The 19,010-nt window shown below is 40.8% G+C and overlaps 1 protein-coding gene across 1 annotated transcript in view; it reads left to right on the plus strand.

Annotated features, from left to right (window-relative positions):
• Positions 1-19,010, plus strand: part of TAF4 (TATA-box binding protein associated factor 4) — a 66,092-nt gene that overhangs the window by 33,652 nt on the left and 13,430 nt on the right. Inside the window, exons 8-15 of the mRNA XM_024199032.2 lie at positions 1,780-2,022; positions 5,921-6,068; positions 7,752-7,866; positions 10,420-10,589; positions 11,301-11,431; positions 13,631-13,756; positions 15,102-15,158; positions 15,258-15,377. Of these exons, the coding sequence (XP_024054800.2) occupies positions 1,780-2,022; positions 5,921-6,068; positions 7,752-7,866; positions 10,420-10,589; positions 11,301-11,431; positions 13,631-13,756; positions 15,102-15,158; positions 15,258-15,377 (1,110 nt within the window). The remainder of the gene's footprint in view (positions 1-1,779; positions 2,023-5,920; positions 6,069-7,751; positions 7,867-10,419; positions 10,590-11,300; positions 11,432-13,630; positions 13,757-15,101; positions 15,159-15,257; positions 15,378-19,010) is intronic.

Consider the following 19,010-nt stretch of genomic DNA (forward strand, 5'->3'; position numbering starts at 1 on the left):
TATAAGGAAATCTCTGATCTATGTAGCAAATGGAAAATTGTGGTTTAGGATTCTAAAATCTTCAAGCAGCATCCAGAGACTCAGCCCTCTGGTTGGGTCACCATCTTAAGTTTACCCCCTTTGTCTTAACACAAAACAGATCCTTCTGCCCTCTCTGGGGCTGTTTCTCAGCCTGTTGAGGTTCAGCCTGCAGCCTCCTTCACTGGGGCTGGTAGGGGAACCCAGTCCCACCTTTGGCTCTGGGTTCCAGCCCAGGGCCCTGTACTGAAAAGTGACATCTGCTCCTTTACTTGTGTTGCAGTTTTTCCTGGGCCACTTCCTACCTTGACGCTTCTTGCTTTCCGTCTGGGTCTCCCAGTCTCTTTCCTGTCTAGTCAGGCTCCCTCCCTGCTAGAGAGCTTTCCTCCCTGCTCTGAGCTTTCTATCCTGCTCTGACTTTCCGTCCATCTCTTTCCCCAACTGCGCTTTATTACTACTTTAAGCCTAGATCCTTTTTACATAGGAATCACTTCATTCCTCTTGGGTGGGGCAATTTTTCAATCAGATTGGTTTAGCTCCAGGCTCACCAGCTCCTGGGGCAAGTCACCCTGTTAATCCAGGGTTGGCGGTACCTTGCTACCACCTGCCCTGAGCACAGACCAGACTTCCTCATGCTGACTCCACCAGCCTCTGGAAACACATGCTCCACCTTCCAGGCCTCGCTATCTCTGTATCAGAAAGTGATTGGGCACACATGGACTCCTAAGTGCTCAGAACATCCCTTTGGTACGCTCAGCCCCTGTTCCTCTGAATACTCACAGAATTCTCAGATCCTCTCCTCCCAAAGGAATAGTACAGACTAGCTTGCAAGATTCAACTCTGGATCTATATTTATAGTGAAAACAAGAATAAACTTATTATCAAAGAACAGAGATTTAAATGATGGAAACATTGGAAACAAATGGTTACATATAAAACAAAATATAACAAGCTTTCTGGAACCTAAACTTATAAGACAATCTCCTGTCTTCTACAAGATACCCAAAGTCCTTTCCCCAGCATTTTCAACCAGGATGGCTGAGATTGCCCCTTTTGTCAGATCAAGCCTGCTGGCAGCTTGTCTTCACCAATGGAAGTGTCTTTTTGCGCCCCCAGATACACTATATTAGCCCTTTGATCTTCATCTGAAAAACAGGATTTCCCACATTCCCTGTTTTACTCTTCCTGTTAATTTCCTTCTGAAGTTTCTGCAAGCTTTTCGTTAGCATTTGACTCAATATGCTAATAGACTTCCATTGTGAGACATACAGTGGTCCACCAAGGAGATGTGTCCCACTTCCTATCTGGAGAATTTTGTCTCAAGGTAGGCTACTGTTGAATGGTCTGCATTTAACTTCAAGGCCTAGAGAACATAATTTTCAGCATATATACGTAACTTCTCACATTTTCCATATATACATCTTGCAATGATTATGATGGCCAGTATGACACAGGGTTTTATTAGACTTTACATGACATTTTCTTGATGAACCCAGGGGATCCTTGTACCCATGTCTTCTGCTAGATGGTATCCAGAGGTCCTCGGGTCACACATACGATGTTTTATCTGTAAAACCAGACTCACATTTTTGACTGAGATTAAATGCACTGATTCTTTTTAAAAAAATTTAAAATAATATCTGCATAATTCTTGTTAGAGCTCCATGGTGATCTAGGATTTTTGTACTCAGAAAAATTTTAACTTAACCAGAATTCACCTTAGTTATGTGAAAGTAAATTCTTTCCTTCTCTTTTCTTCAGAGGAGTTTACCTGCCTTGAGACAGTTAACCCCAGACTCGGCAGCTTTCATTCAGCAAAGTCAACAGCAGCAGCCCACAACGCAAGCAACAACCGCGCTGACAGCAGTGATGCTGAGCAGCTCAGTTCAGCGCACAGCGGGGAAGGCCACTGCCACTGTAACGAGTACTCTCCAACAGCCTGTAATTAGTCTAACTCAGCCTACACAAGTTGGGGTTGGCAAACAAGGGCAACCTACACCTCTGGTACGTAAACCGAAGTGCATCATCTATTGGCTTTTGAAGTATAATGACTATTCTTCTTAAATTAACAGTTTAGCTCAGCCAGAGACCTTTCTGTGAACATTTAAAGAAGGTAACTGCTAAGAAGAAAATAATGTATTTATTTTAAATACAGCAGTGATTAAAGTCCTCTATCATTTCCTAATTATTAAAAATGAAAGAATTTGCTGTTGGCTTTTTTTTTTTAAATCACTGCATAGTCAGGTCGTAAATTCTTAGAACTGTTTTAAACAAAAAGTGACCCCGTTTTTAGGCGTGTGTAATAATATAATAGTATTGTAGGGGTTTTTATGTTTTTGTGTTTGTTTTTTAAAATCTAGGTTACACAATTTGTGGCTTTTTTTTTTTTGAATGTAGATCATTTGGTAGCTTGTATTAACCAGCGATAGGAAAGAATATTAATATTCCATTTAAACTAAAGCCCATTATAACACAGTATTGATACCATTCTAAGGGACTTGATCAACATATTGCAATAGACCAGTTTGCCACATGTCCATGTTAAACTTTGAATTGTCCATAGAAAATACAAAAGCATTCACATCTATTTTGGGTACTAACATGGCACTTATCACCGTAGTATGATTACAGTGATAAAATATTATCTTCGCAATACTTCTGTGATGTAGGGAGGTATTATTATCTCCATTTTGCAGCTGGAGAACTGAGGCATAGAGGGTACGTCTACACAGCCCGTGGGAGCGTGCCTCCTCTGGTTTGACAGACTCTGTGCTTGTGGGCCTTGTGTTAGTGCTTTAAAAATAGCTGTGTAGACAGCACTTCGAAGTTGCGGGTTAGGCTGGTTCTCGGGCTCTAAGCTGAAACTTCAAAGTGCTGTCTACATAGCTATTTTTACGGTGCTACCGTGAGCCCCACTAGCCCAAGTCTGTCAAACTGGGCTGGGACACTTGCTCTCGCAGGCTGTGTAAACGTACCCAGAGAGATTGAGATTTTGCCTAAGGTCACACAAGAAGTTTTGTGGCAGAGCAAGAATCTGGAGGTCTCCAGGCCCGGTCCACATTAACACTGACAAGGCCATGCTTCCTCTTCTTTGCTTTGGTCAGTTTACTGGAATGTACGTACAGATAATACTAGTGAAAGCAGAATACGAAGAAACAAAATCTGGTGATGTAGAATCTCTTCTCCTTAAGGCAGCAAAGCATTGTTTTGTATATATGGTTGCTTTTCCAGTTGGGTTTGCAGATTATTTATATAGATCATTTATATTTAGTAGTGTATTGGCCAGTATTGATATTTATTGTGATGTCTGTTTAGAATCTACTTCTGTCCAGAATTTGAGGGATTGAGGGTGGGGGGCAGAAATGGTAATACTGATAGCATCTTTGTATAAAGGCATTATTTGTTTATTTCCTTAGACAAATGAATTCATCCTGTCTCAGTGCAGGGCACTGGACTTGATGACTTTTCAAGGTCCCTTCCAGGCCTACATTTCTATGATTCACTATGACCTATCTGGACAGTCTGGGAAAGCATAATGGAAATTAAGCATAATCTGTGAATTATTTTCTTCTTTTGTTTAATGAGATACTGACCATATTTACTAGGATGAAACAATTACTAGTTTACTAGAATATATGTGCATATCTGTTGTGTGGTCTTCACACCAATATGTGGCAGTGCGGGATAACTTGTGGAGGACTTGAGCACAGCTAACAAAAGAAACGTGAAACTAATTATCTACATGGGGTGCTTTTGCAGTGTTTCTTAAGATATGATTGAATTTTTAGAAGCTATTCTGTGGATCAGTGGCAGTAGATTTGATACTTAACCAAAGTCTCTGGAGAGGGCCATGATAGGCCATCATTCTCAAAAATTTTCATTTGATGATGGTGATGCCTTCTGATTTAAAATCCACTTTGCTTTTTGTGCTCTAGGCTCTTTTTTGGGAAGGTGGAAGCTATAGCAACTTCATCTTAACAAATAGGAAACTACTTCTTTCAGATGTTAGTTAGAATACCAAAAGCATCTCTTGCTGTCAACTAACTACACTCAGAAAAAGGAAAGATTATGGGTGGTTCTAGGAATAGGAAATAACTCCATATGGATGTTTTAGACTCTACTAATATTTTCATAGACGGGTGGAAAATTAAAAAATAGGCTGGACCTACCATCCTAACCAGGTCATAGACATTCTATCTTTATCTACCAAGTTGTTGGTGTATTGTCAAAATTAGCAATCATATATGGTATAACTAAATGCATATTATGAAATAACTTTAGAACCAGTATGTGAATCAAATCCAAAATTCAACACTTCTCACTCCAGAGGAGGTTTTGGACTTTCAAGTCTGATGCAAGAACTGTAATTGTAAAGATTCCTGGTGTAAATCTGACAGCTAGTATTCATGACAAGAATTTTGGAATGTATAGATGGCTTTCTCACTGTTTAATTCCTAAGATTCCTAAGAGGCAGATTGCAAAATTGGGGTATCGCACTCTGATCAGAACCAGTATTTTCAGCAAATATGTCCCTCAACTAATGATCTGCCTCCAACTCTGTTAGCTTGTAGTCCAAACTTCCTTACAGCAGAAAATGGTAAACTCCTAGAGTTCATCCAGAGGACTATAGATTTGTTGTGCAAGAGAAGAATCTTTGATCCTACTATACTCTCTCCATTTAAATAACTGGTTTTCCTCTGTTCAAAAAAGGTCTGACTTAAATGCCTGGCACTTCACATTTTCAAAGAGATTTCTTAAATTAAGTAATCCTCAGAACTGACAAGGAAGTAAATTTGATTATAACTAGTTTTACACACCAGAAAACTGAGGCATAGTGATGTTAAATGACTTGTTGAAGGTTAATAGCAAATTTATGGTAGGACTAGGTAAGACTTGTAAGTTCCCAGGTATTAGACCTTCACTCGATACATTATAAGGTCTTTGCTATTCAGAATTTTCAATAACAAATCTAAAGGGGAGTTGCGTGTAACAATCCAGTAAAAAATAGTGTTAGGATACTGTCTTGAAAGAAATATTTAGTGGCAGATAGGTTCAGTCTGACTAACGTATAACCTGGTGTGTTGGCTTTCTGTTAAGGCATTTGTAGCTTACAGAAGAGAAGGCTAAATTGCTCATTTAGTCCTTAATACTTGTCTGACTTCTTGTAAGTCAAGCAACTATATGTTCAGTAACTGAAGGACATATAGGGGCAAAGCTAAAGCCAGAGTCACAGCATTATGGAAGTTACGAACTTGGGTCTGGAAGGAGTTTGTAAACTATCTTTTTGTGGCAGTTTGGTAGTAAAGGATTGCTGAAAACTGAAGAATCCTAGTTGCAACAAGAAAGCTCTTTCATGCTAAATCACTTTCTTTAGTATAGCGTTCTATGGTAGCATTGACAGGTTGCAGTTAGCAGGTGGGCTAAAAAGAGAAGCTTCCTGTTAAACTTGTCTTCAGTTCATGAATCCACCACTTGAAATGTTTTCCCATCTATTTTTGAGAAGGAGACAGTGATTCTGAAAGGTCGACATGAATAACTGTTTTAAAGTCAGGTTTTTAATCTAAGGGTCAAATTTTCAGCTACTTTAAGCCAAATCTGAACATGTACATGGAAATTTAGAGACTTTAGCTGACCATTTGACCCTAAATATCTTTTGCCTATAGAGAAGAAATGTAACCTGCAGCAACCGGGCTGTTCATTTTCCATGAAATGGGGTATATCTAAAGATGGTTTAAAAATAAAAACTTTAAGATTGTATTGCTTCTGAATTGGTTTTGCTCAAACATGTCTGTTCACCAGTCTAAAGGTTGGCATAAGGATTTGGTTTATCCATTTGATTAACATCTTTTGTATCATTTTTCCTCAAATAGTTTAACATTATTTCCTCTCCCCCTATTGGCAGGTTATCCAACAGTCTCAAAAAGGAGGGGCATTGATAAGGCCTCCACAGGTAACATTGACACAAACCCCTATGGTAGCATTGCGGCAACCACATAATCGTATTATGCTTACAGCTCCTCAACAAATTCAACTGAATCAACTTCAGACAGGTAAGAAAAGATTTTTGATACTCTTATGCTCTTTAATAGTATCATTTTTTAAAAAATGATCCTTAATACACTTCTAAAACAGGATTGATACTTTACTCGGGAATGAATATAGCTGAAAGATTTTACTTTTCTATTGATACTTAGCTATTATGTGGCACTTTGCATCATTAGATCCCAAAGGGTTTGACAAAGGAGGGTTTTAAAACTGGGGATACTGAGAGACAGAGGTGAAAGGACCTTTTGAAGATTACCCAGTAGGCCAGTGTCAGAGTTGGGAGTAGAACCCAGGTTTCCTGAGTCCCAGTGCAGTGCCTTGTCCACTAGGCCAGTGTTTCTCAATGATTGGTCTATGGATTGGCACCAGTCCCTGAGATCTCCCTGACATGGTTTAGGAAGGCAGCAAGCTGGTTCCTGATATCAAAAAGGTTGAGAAACACTGCACTAGACACTACTGCAGGTACTGCTGTGTTTCATTAAATCATTCAGAACCAAATTCTTTCCTTAGATATGTGTGAATCTTTTATCAAGTTCAGAGGAAGCCACTAGATAAATGCACTCAAAGTCAGAATTTGGTTATTGCTTGTTAAAGCCTCTGTCTAGTTAGAGAATAAAACTAGAAGTCAGCAAAGATTCTGGTTCCTAATTTTGCACAAGGCACTGTAGTAAATTCATGTTGCCATAGCTAGTGGTTTGCTTTTGTTTCCAATACATCTCAATCTTTCTTTAACAACAACAACAACAAAAAAATGTATTTTGTGTAAGAACTGAGTCTTTTCTAGCAGTGTTGCCCAATCTTATTACACAGGAGGGCCACATAAATATAAGCACAACCTTGTGAGAGCCAAACAGATTTTACATAGTTTAATAAGATTTAAAGTCACTGGTATTTTTTATATTTTAAGTTCAGCTTGTTTTGTATGTATTAGACAATACTGTGTGTATAAAAAGCCTATTACAAACTTGTGTAAACTAAGGCTATGTCTACACTACGCAGCTTTTAGTGACGTGGCTGTGCCACTACAGCCATGTCGCTAAAAGGCGCGCAGTGTAGCCACTGTTTGCTGGCAAGAGAGACTCCTGCCGACAAAGCGCTGTTCACGCTGGCGCTTGTCGTCCACAAAACTTTTGTCTTTCGGGGGCGGGGGGGTGTCTGTTTTTTTAACACTTCTGAATGACAAAAGTTTTGTCTTTCACTTGCCAGTGTAGATCAACCTGATGATAAAATGCTGATGAATCGGCTGTTAGTATATTGTGTTAAAGCAGGCTTCAGGCCTTATAAAATGCTCTTTTGGGCAGTGTATGGCCATAGGATAGATACCTCTGATTATTTGTAGTGTAAATAGGGCTTGTGGTAATTAAGTTTCTTGTGTGAACATCAGTTTAAATTCTCTGACTGAACTGAAATATCTGTTACTTCTAGACTGTTTCATGCACGATGCTTTAATGCTCAGGGTGGACACGCTTCAGAGGAGGGTTTTTAAATTCAGCAAAAATGGTTGGGAAAGAGTAACTAAAAATGTCACTATTATTTTTTTACTTTTGTACTGCTGCCATTTTTAAAAACACCTTTGTACCAAAGTTGACAATGAACCTACCCAAAAATAATTAAAATGTTGAGCTAAAATCTGAAGCTCCATCACAAGTGATATAGAGAATACAAATATTGACTTTATTTTCTTTCAGTACCTGTGGTAAAACCAACAGTATTACCTGGAAACAAAGCTCTGTCCACTATTTCAGCACAAGCAGCTGCCGCTCAAAAGAATAAACTGAAAGAACCTGGGGGAGGTTCTTTTAGGTAAGGAACCAAAATCCTTGTTTCTGTACACCAGGCCTGAACACTGAAACCACTGGGAGGCTTTGCAGTGGCTTCAGTGGTGCATTGGGTCAGGGCTATATAGATTTGGAGGGGGCGGGGGGGAAGTAATTTGAGGAGGCTTCCTCTATGTGCTCGTTTGTTTCTTAAAGATTTTTTTCCCCTCCAAGCTGTTGTTGGCCTCTTAGCTTACTGGTACCTAAAACAACGCTGTCAAATGTTCTTTGTCTGGGCAGCAAATAGAAAGTATTCCTCCTTCTGTCTACTATGCTCAGGCTTCCTCCACTCCACTTTATGCTGAACACATCTGCCACCCAGCCTTTTCCATAGTAGTGGGTGCATTCTGTTGCTGTCTTATGGAAGCAATGTAATCTGGGTTTCTACAAGATGGAAGAGAGGACCTGTGAGAGCAGCAGGGCAAGGCTGTCAAAGCACACTCAGGGTTCTAGTTCTAAGCTGCATGACAGTTTAAGGAACAAAAAAAATATTTTGCATCCTCTGTTTTTGTATGATCAAGCCAAATTTACAGGTTTACTTTATTGACTGCAGATTTGCAATGTTCTTACTTTGGTAAATGTGAAGTGTGTATCATTGTATGTACTCATGGGGAAAAGACAGCTATAACTTTTGACCTATTTCTACATGCTTTGAAAGTTATTGCTACAGTGTCGCAGTTCAGGCCAACTGCACCTGTATTTCTCCAGTCTGTGGTCCTGAGGACACCCACTTCAGGCTCCCCAGCCATACCTGTTTTGGGCAGAGATGTATGCCTCTCTCCCTCTTGACTGGGGTTTTGTCCTGGGGTTCCCTGCCTACACTGTCAGACTGCCAAAACCAGCTTTGCTTCCCTCCTCCTTCTCCCCCCAGAGGCTATAAACAGCAGAATTGCCCATAGGTATAAGTTACCACACTTGCTTTTCCTAAGCAAGCACATTTATTCTTAAAGCGAATGCATTATGGGGAAAACATCTTAAAAACAATAAGAGACTACACACATGCTAATCTTACCAGCGATCACTCCTCAACTCAGAACGGGTTCTGCCAGGTGATCAGTCCTTCAAATCCCACCAAGGGGTTTTTCTGTGGTTACAAGTTCATAACCGCCTTGGCCCAGAACAAGCATGCCCATGGATTTGAGAGTTACTCCATTATACAGTTTGGGTTTTTGATCTGGGAATAGGTAATTCATAGACAATGGGTCTCTCCTCAGGGCATAGCTTCAAAAGGCTGGGTTTTTGCCTAACCAGAGGAGTTACATTTACATATACCGCCCCCTAGAGATTTCCTGGGAAACCCACTTTAAAAGTTCGTGATTGCAAATAATCCTTTGACATTCATAACACTTCCCTGTAAACTGTTTACATTAGTCAAAAGCAACAGAGAGTCCTGTGGCACCTTTAAGACTAACAGATGTATTGGAGCATAAGCTTTCGTGGGTCCGACGAAGTGGGCATTGACTGGGGTTTTGTCCTGGGGTTCCCTGCCTACACTTTCAGACTGCCAAAACCAGCTTTGCTTCCCCCTCCTTCCCCCCAGAGGCTATAAACAGCAGAATTGCCCATAGGTATAAGTTACCACACTTGCTTTTCCTAAGCAAGCACATTTATTCACCCACGAAAGCTTACGCACCAATACATCTGTTAGTCTTAAAGGTACCACAGGACTCTCTGTTGCTTTTTACAGATCCAGACTAATACGGCTACCCCTCTGATACATTAGTCGAGTCTTCTCCCTTGAGACGTTACATAAACATTTGTATTTTTAATACAATGAACTCCTAAAATAATTGAACTTAATTCAGTAAGATTTAACTTAATTCAATAAGGTTTGTCCAGGAAATTGCCATGTCGGTCGCAGGGTTTGCATGGTTAATACAGGTGTGCCCACAAAGCTCTGACCCCGCAATCAACAACACTAGCTTTTGGCATCCACAACTTCACTCACAGATTCCCCTTAGATTAGTAAGGTTTTGCAAAGCTGCAGGAGCTCAGTGGCTCTCAGGTTTCTAATGAACTTACAGAGAACTTTAGATTCCTAATGTTTTTTTAAAGTTTTTTTTAATACAGATAAAAAATTAAGCTAAAACTAATCATATGCCCGACAGGGGATGTACATTTATATTGTGCTGTCACACATCAATTTCTCTTGTCCTCATTTTTCCCTATGAGCACCCATTTTCTGTGTCTCACCTTTCTTTGAAACAGCAGTTTTTCCTGTGATGTGTAGTACCCATGTGCAGTAGGCAAGGGGAATCATGATATGTATGGTGAGGTGTATGGGCAGAGAGTAATTCTGAAGGATATGTTAATTCTAAGTTTGATTTCATTAAGCAGCAAGAAAATGAAGTCTTCTAAAATGGTAATTTTATTTTGTGGAGTAGTAGAATTGATTGGGCATAGATATTGAAAACTGAAGAGCTTTTAAGTCAGTCTCTTACGCAGCAGGGTTGTAGAACTTTTGTGTTATATACAGTTGCATTGAGCAGCATGTCTATACATGTCCTAAATATGTTGTAACGATTTTTCTCTTCCCAAGGGATGATGATGATATTAATGATGTTGCATCAATGGCTGGAGTCAACCTATCAGAAGAGAGTGCACGGATATTGGCAACAAATTCTGAGTTAGTGGGCACATTAACAAGGTCCTGTAAAGACGAAACCTTCCTACTTCCAGCATCTTTGCAAAGAAGGATACTAGAAATAGGTATGTTGACACCTGCTAGTTTAATTGTTATAAACACTACTTTTACTAAATCTGTTTTCTTAAAAATGGGTTTAAAAATAATTAAATATGCCAGAATAGTTTTATGCATTGGTATCTTCGGACATTCATTTGCAACTGCTATAACCTTGATATTAGAAAAAATAACACAAGTGTTTTTGGAGCTTTTCAAACTGTGGCTCTTGGATAAGAGTTGCTTGTTTTTTATAGCAAAAAAAATATATCACTAGATCTGATTGACAACCTTTTGCTGATTTTTTTTTTTATACTATAAGCCGATCAAAAAACAACAATAAATATTGGGGGAAAAACTGGAAAAACATTTTGACCAGCTGTATAATAATTCACACTAATTATAAATTGTAAATTACTTACTTTTGTAATTAGTGAGTAAATAGAGCAATGATACTACATCATAAAACTTCATTAATTTTATTTGTCTCTAATACTTCATAGCATACTGGTAAATCTTCTATGGCATATTTTGCAGTGCTTATGAAAATTTAGTATAGTGAGACCTTCTCTACAGCGTCATATGTTAAATCTTGGCTGAGCAATATATAAAGGCCTCTATTTTTTGTTTGTGAATTACTTACAAATTTTTGAAGTTGGGTTAGCAAAAGTCAGCTGTATTGTAAAATATGTCTTTGCAACCGAGTGGTACTAAAAGCGTCATTTCAATTTTAACCACAGGTAAAAAACATGGAATAACGGAAATCCATCCTGATGTAGTTAGCTATGTATCGCATGCAACACAACAAAGGTTACAGAATCTTGTAGAAAAAGTATCGGAGACTGCCCAACAAAAGAATGTTTCTTATAAGGTAATTTAATTGTGCAAATGGGTAGTGTTCCACAAATGACGTTTTCACCTCTGGGCAAATGCACTCAGATCTGATCATGGACTGCACTGAAACTTGGGGCTGCTTATAAGGAGCATTTGCAAACCCCCAGAACAAGGATGGGTCTAGACAGAATCTCTAAGTAGTAGTATTTTTGAGTGCCCAACCTTGTCTACTGTTACAGCTTTTGTGGGAACTGATATCGCAGGCAGTAAGATGGCAGCTCCCAATACACAAAGGGGACAGAATGGAGGAAGAGAGGAGGAAGGTTGCAGGATGATGATATTGCAAACTAGCTTGCTTAGGCTTTCATGTTTTTTGAGGACACTGCCTTGAGAATTAGAGGTTCTCTTGGCCATGTACCATGGATCATTTGAGCGGACAAGATAGAAAGCTTTGTTGGATGACTGAAATTTATTACAGAAAGGTTATCTATTGCAGTTCCTTTTGAAAGAATCATATATATTTTAGTGTACAAAAAGGTTAATTAGACCTGGCCTAATTTCAAAAAAAATTAAAGTTGGAGTGGTCACTGTGTAGACCCTGGTTAATGTACCCGTCCAAAACAATCAAACATACTTATTCCATGCAATAGTCTTTCTATAGAATTTAAAAAGAATGTTCTGCAGTAACTAACTTTTTTTAAAAATAGGAGGTTGAATATGAAGCCTGTCAGAGTTGAGATTTCCTCTTGAGAATCTAAATAAACTAGACTAGAGTATGCACATAGTGATATTTTCTTTATTTTATAAAAAGATGTTATAAATTTAAGATAATCAACAAAGGAGAATGAAGACCCAAACAAGATATGTGGGTGGATTTAAAGTAGCAGGCTGCAACTTTATAAACTTTTTAAATGAACTGATGCAAGGCAACTGTCCCCCTTCCCACCTGTCACGTATTAATAGGGTCCAGCGTGGGATTAACTGGCCGTAAACCAAACGACCACAAGAAAAGGAGGGAAGCCTTCCCTCAGCCTAACCCTCCATACCTGGACATGAGATTCAGTCTAGCCGCTGAATCCCAACCATCTCCCAACACAAGGGGGAATTATGGTACAGATGAAGTGCTCTAACCTGTACAAGTTTTAAGACCTCACTTCCACCCCACAGGCTAACAAGGTCTATGCCAGTCATCTCCTAGGTCTCATACTCAGGTTAACTCTAGGAGCTAGCCTCCAGAAGCCTCTTCTCCACACTGGATGTTAGTTGCATGTTGCAAAAATAGCTGAGTTTATCAACTTCTGCCCCTTCTTTTCAAATTATGATCCTTTATCCTTGCTATTCTAACCAGCCAGGCCCCTAGGATGCTGTGAGGAGTATGGGGGAAAAAACACACTGGCCACCTTTCTAATTTTGCACAGGAGGGAAAACTTCATCTCCTCCCATTGCCGTCTCCCCTCCCCCAAATAAAAAAACGTAGCAGTCTGGACATACACCCAGCAAACCTGGAAGCCTAGCACTTGCATCTACAACTTCCTGTAGAGCAAGGCAGATGGGGCAGCATCTTGGGGCACTAAATTTGGTGGGCCTACTCTGGAAGGACTATGATGGAGCCATTCTGTTCCTTTGCTTTACCCCAGTTGGTCTCTGAGCAGCCAAGAGAGGTGAATATTCCTGTTTGTTCCCTCCCACCCCTACCCCTACCCACGCATGTGCTCCAGATGCATTCTGGGTGGGAAGGTGCTTGGAGGCTGAATGATCATCATCTTCCTTCCAAGCAAGTGATCATCCCCTGCTGGTCTGATCAACATCTGTCACTGCTGCGATGGGGTTGGAAGTGGAGATAGCAGTCAGTCTCTTATGGAGAATTACAGACTATCGGATAAATGTGAATTCCGAATATGATTCCTGTAAGAACGGATAGAACACTGTGCCTCACAGAGCGCAATTTAAAAAAACACCTCTATGAAACGTGTTTAAAAGGCCAAAGTTATGTGATATTACTTAAGTCAAACCCTGATGAGATCACAGAACAGTACAGAGTGCTTGTTTTCTTTGTTTTTGTTTTTTAAATGGGTTTTAGCCCCAGTTTGACTGGTTTAAAGATAAACTTGGTGGTTGAAAAATACTAAGTGAGCATTTGAGCTTAAAAGCATGGGCTCTTCTTAAACTATACAGGACAAGCTACTAGCTTTGTTGTTAAGATTTGAAGTGAAACGCATTTTTACTGCATTTTCAGGATGATGAAAGATATGAGCAAGCAAGTGATGTTCGGGCACAGCTCAAGTTTTTTGAACAACTTGATCAAATAGAAAAACAGAGAAAAGATGAACAAGAAAGGGAAATTTTAATGCGTGCAGCAAAGGCAAGTGTTCTGATTTTACTTAGATTTGCAAAGTCACGTTGGACGTCAAAAGAATAGGGTGCCTTCTATTCTATAAGACATGCAGCGAAAGAGAGGAGTCTCTGTTTCTAATCTCAGCTTGGAGAGCACATACTTTAGTTAGAGCTCTGCTATGCTTTCCACTGTAAATTGTGTAATGTAGGCCCCTCCCTGCCCCATTTCATTCCCATAAATAAAAAAAAAATTAAATTTAATTTTTTTTTTTGTTGTGTGTGTGCACTCCTCTAAGCAAGAGAGAGACTTCTGCAATATTTTTATAGTCATTGGTCCTCCATTGTGGACTAATCTCCTCGCTTGCTTTGAGAAAAGAAGAAACCAAGAGAATAAATTTTGCATGAGGCAATATTTGAATTGGAAAATGAATATTTATAGTTAGTGGATAGAGGAAGGGATTTGCTGACTCTTAGACCCTGGTTTTTCTGTTTCTTTAAGTGAGCAGTTATCCAATTTGTGTAAGCAACTATAATAACTGCTAGTGCAAATGGCCAGTTAGCCATTTAACTGGTCATTTGCTCAAGCAGTTACCTGATTTGCATTGGCAGTTGTGGTACCCATGTTCATAATTAGGTGGGTAATTGTACGCCAAAGGGGTAACATTTCACAAAGGTCAAGGTCCAGTTCCCTTTTCTCAGGCATAGATTTAATCTGTGTTTGTGAATGCAATAAATCACAAGCTCCAGTCTGTGTAGTTTGGGCCCCTACACAGGTAGCTAGAGACACGAATTTTCAGATACTTGGATGCCATTTGCGTCCACCAGAAGAGGGATGCGCTTTTTCCTTGCTGCAAATTGCTGATGCATGGTTACAGTGAAGTAGAATTTTTATGGAAGCAACCTGTCTACTTAAGTCAAATGCAAAATAGGAACTCTTTTGTATTAATTGGATGCTGATTCTGAATAAAGAAATGAAAGAACAGTGATTTTTCAGGTATCTAAGTGAAATACTGAAACAGTGAATGTAGCAATGATTTTTGGATTACTAAGTGAAATACTGAATGAATGTATATCATCAGTAACTGTACCTTCTGTGATGGGTGCCGTAGAAATCCATAGAATCTGGGTGCCATATGTGTAATGATTCATAAAGACTTGCATTAAGAGAAGAAATTCCAAACTTGGGTACCTAAAAATAGCTTTACATGTCTATCTACAAAGTGGTCTGATTTTTCAGAAGTGCTGAGCACCCTCTACTCCCATTGAAGCCAATGAAATAATTTCAAGAAACTACATATAGTTTAGTGTCCACTTTTTTTGCAATTTTATTAATTTATGTACTTCTTCCTCCTATACCCTTTACCAATATACAGTCTCGGTCTAGACAAGAAGACCCAGAACAGCTAAGGTTGAAACAGAAGGCCAAGGAGGTATGTGTTCAGATGAGCATGTCATTTAACAATCTAAATATTCTCAGAAAATCAGAAGGGGGGAAAAAATGAATTGTAACTTTGTTCTGAAAAACACAGATGCAGCAACAAGAGCTAGCACAAATGAGACAGAGGGATGCCAACTTAACTGCATTAGCTGCGATTGGTCCTAGAAAGAAAAGAAAAGTGGATTCTCCAGGATCTGGATCAGGGACAGAGGTACAGTATAATTATAACTCTTGTATGCAAATATGCTATGGTTTTGTTACCCTGTCCTCTGCAACAGTCGTTCCCTTTATTATCTTCTTCCCTTGTTGCTGAAAGTTTCCTGAGCAGCAGGAATTATTTTAAAGTGCAGAAAGAATCATTTGATCCTAAGAGTAGGGCTAATGTTAGCACTGCTTCCATGAGCAGAACATAGTAGAACACAATAGATCAGGCCCAAGAGAGGAAACTTTGGAACTGTTGGCCTTGCAGCATGCTTCCCTCCCAATCCCAGCCATGTTCAGCCTCCACAACGTTGGAGGAGGTAAACTGGCAAGAAGAGGAGGTAGTGATTGCTTTCTGCATGGTAATTTCTCTCTCTACCAAGAGGCGTGTGCGTGTTAAATAAATAAATACAATCCTGTAAATTTATGGCTCTCCCATAGTAGGTTGGAATCCCCTGAAAGGGATTTGGGAAGGGGAATGTTCCAGAAGTGGAGTCAGAGATTAGGTCTCTAGGAGGATACATGTTTCAGTGATGCAGAGAAGAGACCAGGGGAGACAGTGCAGTCAGTTACCTTGTTAACAGTAGCCAAACTGTAGACTTTCTTTACTGCTCACCTCTTCCGGTATGTCTACACAACAGCTGGAAGTGTGCTTCCCGGTGCAGGTAGGCAGGCATGTTAGCTCTGCTCGAATTATGCTAAAAATACCAGTGCAGTCCAGGATGTGTATTCAGATGGCTAGCCCAAGGTGCCATCCATTCCAGTCCTGTCTACACTGCTACTCTCAGCGTGCTAGTTGGAGCAGAGCTAGTGTGTGACTGCCTACCCACATGGGAAAGTATGCTCTCCACTACAGTTGATGTACACCTCTTCTTTGAGTCCCTATGTGTATTCCATTGTGGGTATGCATATGTTCCATGTGCCTGGAGCTGGAGAATTTTGAAAGCAGTGTCCGTTGGTCCACACATGCACCTTGGCTCACCTCATGCATCTGACCGAGGAGATAAAGGAACCAGGCGGGCAGACCAACCGCCTCTCCATTTCCTTCTCGCCACTGTAGGGTCTGGGTCAGAACCCCCAGTGTCCAAAGCTTCAGCTTTCTCCTTTATCTGTGACTATTTAGATATCTGTAAATAGAGTTTAAAGTTTTAAAGGTTTTTTTTTAATCTGATAGTTTGAGTTTTACGGTTAGTCAGTCTCCCCAACCTGGTACCCATTGGGTACCAGACTATGCCTATAACATAAATTTGTGCTTCCTGTCCATGATCCTTCTCAGTCAGTGACGACTATTAATGCTGCTCGTACTGCCTCGGGGAAGCCCACTTTGCAGCAAGGTGCAATATCTGCCATTTGTTCCCCACCTGGAAAGGATGGAAACTTTGCCTTAGGAAGCACCTAATGGAAAAGGCCATGAAGCTGCACTCAGACCCAGGCTGGGTTACCCTTCAAAACCTCCCCTCCCCCCATCAGCTTGACTCAGTAAGGAGTGGGCATCTCCTGCCACAAGGTCCAATTCAGGAGAGAGGGAGTCTACCCCCACAGATCCCTCAGTGAGGTTTTACCAGGAGAGCAAGGAGCATTCTTACCAGCACGAGGCTAAGTCTCCAGATCCACTTTGAAGAAGTTGGATTAAGCCCTGCCTAAACCAAGCAAGTCTTTTAAACTCAGCTCAAGAGAACATAGGATGTACTAAGTCTCAGAGGCATGACAAGAAGGCTCACATATCTAGGGCACTATCAACACCAGATCACAATCCAGTGGCACCAGTGCCTCCAGTACACTGCAAATCCTGGGATCTGTGGGCACCAGTGAAGACTGATTACCAAGAGCCTCAGTTATTTGCAGTACTGGTTTTGTCTTCAATGGCTGTGGCAGAGACTGTCTCTACTGCATCTCCAGTGGTGCAGGCAAACAGGCCCCCTCTAACTCCGGAAAGAGCGGAGACCTACGCTTTTCCTGAGGATGTCTTTGCTTTCCCAAACCTGGAGTTTCCTGCTCCACTGGGTCCCTCCCTGTTGAGAGAGGCTATGACTCCACCAGGGGAGCTGGCTTTTGGGTGGAGTTTGTCTCCCATTCCATCTTTGAGCTATGATTTCCCTCCAATGGCACCATCAGTGCCACCTTTGGAACCAGAATTGGTTGTCACCTCACTGGGAGATTGTCTTGCCCGATGAACCATTATTCCCTCCTCCATGACACACCTTCCCAGTCAGAAGGCCTGGCCCAGTTTGGGACCTGCTTCCACCTCATCACCTGCCTCGTAGCCATTGATACCCCATAGCATGGGGAGCGCCTCAATCCCCATTTGATCCATCTTTTTGGCCATACTCAACACAAGCTCCTGGAAGTCCTTCAGTCCTCCGGCTCCAGTCAAATAGCGCTCCCTGTTAACAAAGCCATCACAGAGCTAGCTAGAGTGGCCTGGCATACCCCAGTTACTGCGCTCCTATTCCAAGATGGCAGGGAAACAGTATTGTGTCCCAGCCAAAGGGATGGAATTTCTGTTCTCTCACTGCTCCTAACTTTTTAGTCATCCAGGCTGCAGTGGAGAGATCTAGGCAAGACTGCCCAGTTCTACTGCAACTGACAAGGAGGGCAAACGCCTTGACTTGTTGGGAAGAAAGGTCTTTTCTTATTCTAGACTCCAGTTCATGATAGCTGACTATGAGGCACTTATAGCTAAGTACGAGTTCCTTAACTATTCCAAATTCATGTACTTTACTGACATTCTCCCACAGCAGGACAGAGCTCATTTCCAGGCTCTCAGAGAGGAAGTCAAAATGGTTGCCAGGACCACTGTACAATCACAGTAGATCTGGCTGATGCATCTTCCAGGACAATGACTCCTGCAATTGTAATGCTCAGGGAGTCATGGCTCCATACTTTGGGGTTTCCCAGGGAGGTCCAGAACACTGCTGATGACCTACCCTTCAATGAGACTCATCTGTTTAATCAGAAGACAGATGAGTCCTTACACACTTTTAAGGACTCCAGGACCACCCCTCTGCTCCCTAGGAATATTACACTTGCCCCAAAGAGAATTCCACCAGCAATCATACAAGCCTAGGCTAATGGTTTAACAGTTCTTCCATCAGAGACCTTATGAGAACCCATAAGAGACAAAGGATTCAAAAGATTCACTTCCCCACACCACCGGCAGCAGGTTCCTTATCCCTCTCTCTCAGCTAAATATTTTTGATGGCATCTCGAGAGATGCAAACCACTATGTCCAACACCTCCTGATTCCTGTGTACCGTTTGGAGGTAATCTAATATTCTTTCAACACTGGGAGTGCAGTAACAATGGACAGGTTCTGAATGTCCTCCATTCTTGCTATATAATAGTTTATGTTCCTACCCTCTCCAAAGCCCTCATTTCCACCGCCTCTTAGGGGCTGCTCTCACAAGAACATTATCAGACAAGAAGTGGAATTTCTCTGTTATAGCAAGGAGTGATAGAGTGGGTTCCTCTTCAGTACTAAGGGAGTAGTTTTTACTCAACATACTTCCTATTACCCAAAAAGAAGGGTGGTAGCTGGAAACCCATTTCAACCTTTGCCATCTCAGCTACTTTATTTGCAAACTCAAGTTTTGCATGGTCACATTGGCATCTGTAATTTCATCCCTGAAAAAGGACCTGTGGT

This window comes from Terrapene carolina, unplaced genomic scaffold, assembly GCF_002925995.2.
Source record: "Terrapene carolina triunguis isolate 2854851 unplaced genomic scaffold, T_m_triunguis-2.0 Scaffold130, whole genome shotgun sequence".
Lineage (NCBI taxonomy): Eukaryota > Metazoa > Chordata > Testudines > Emydidae > Terrapene > Terrapene triunguis.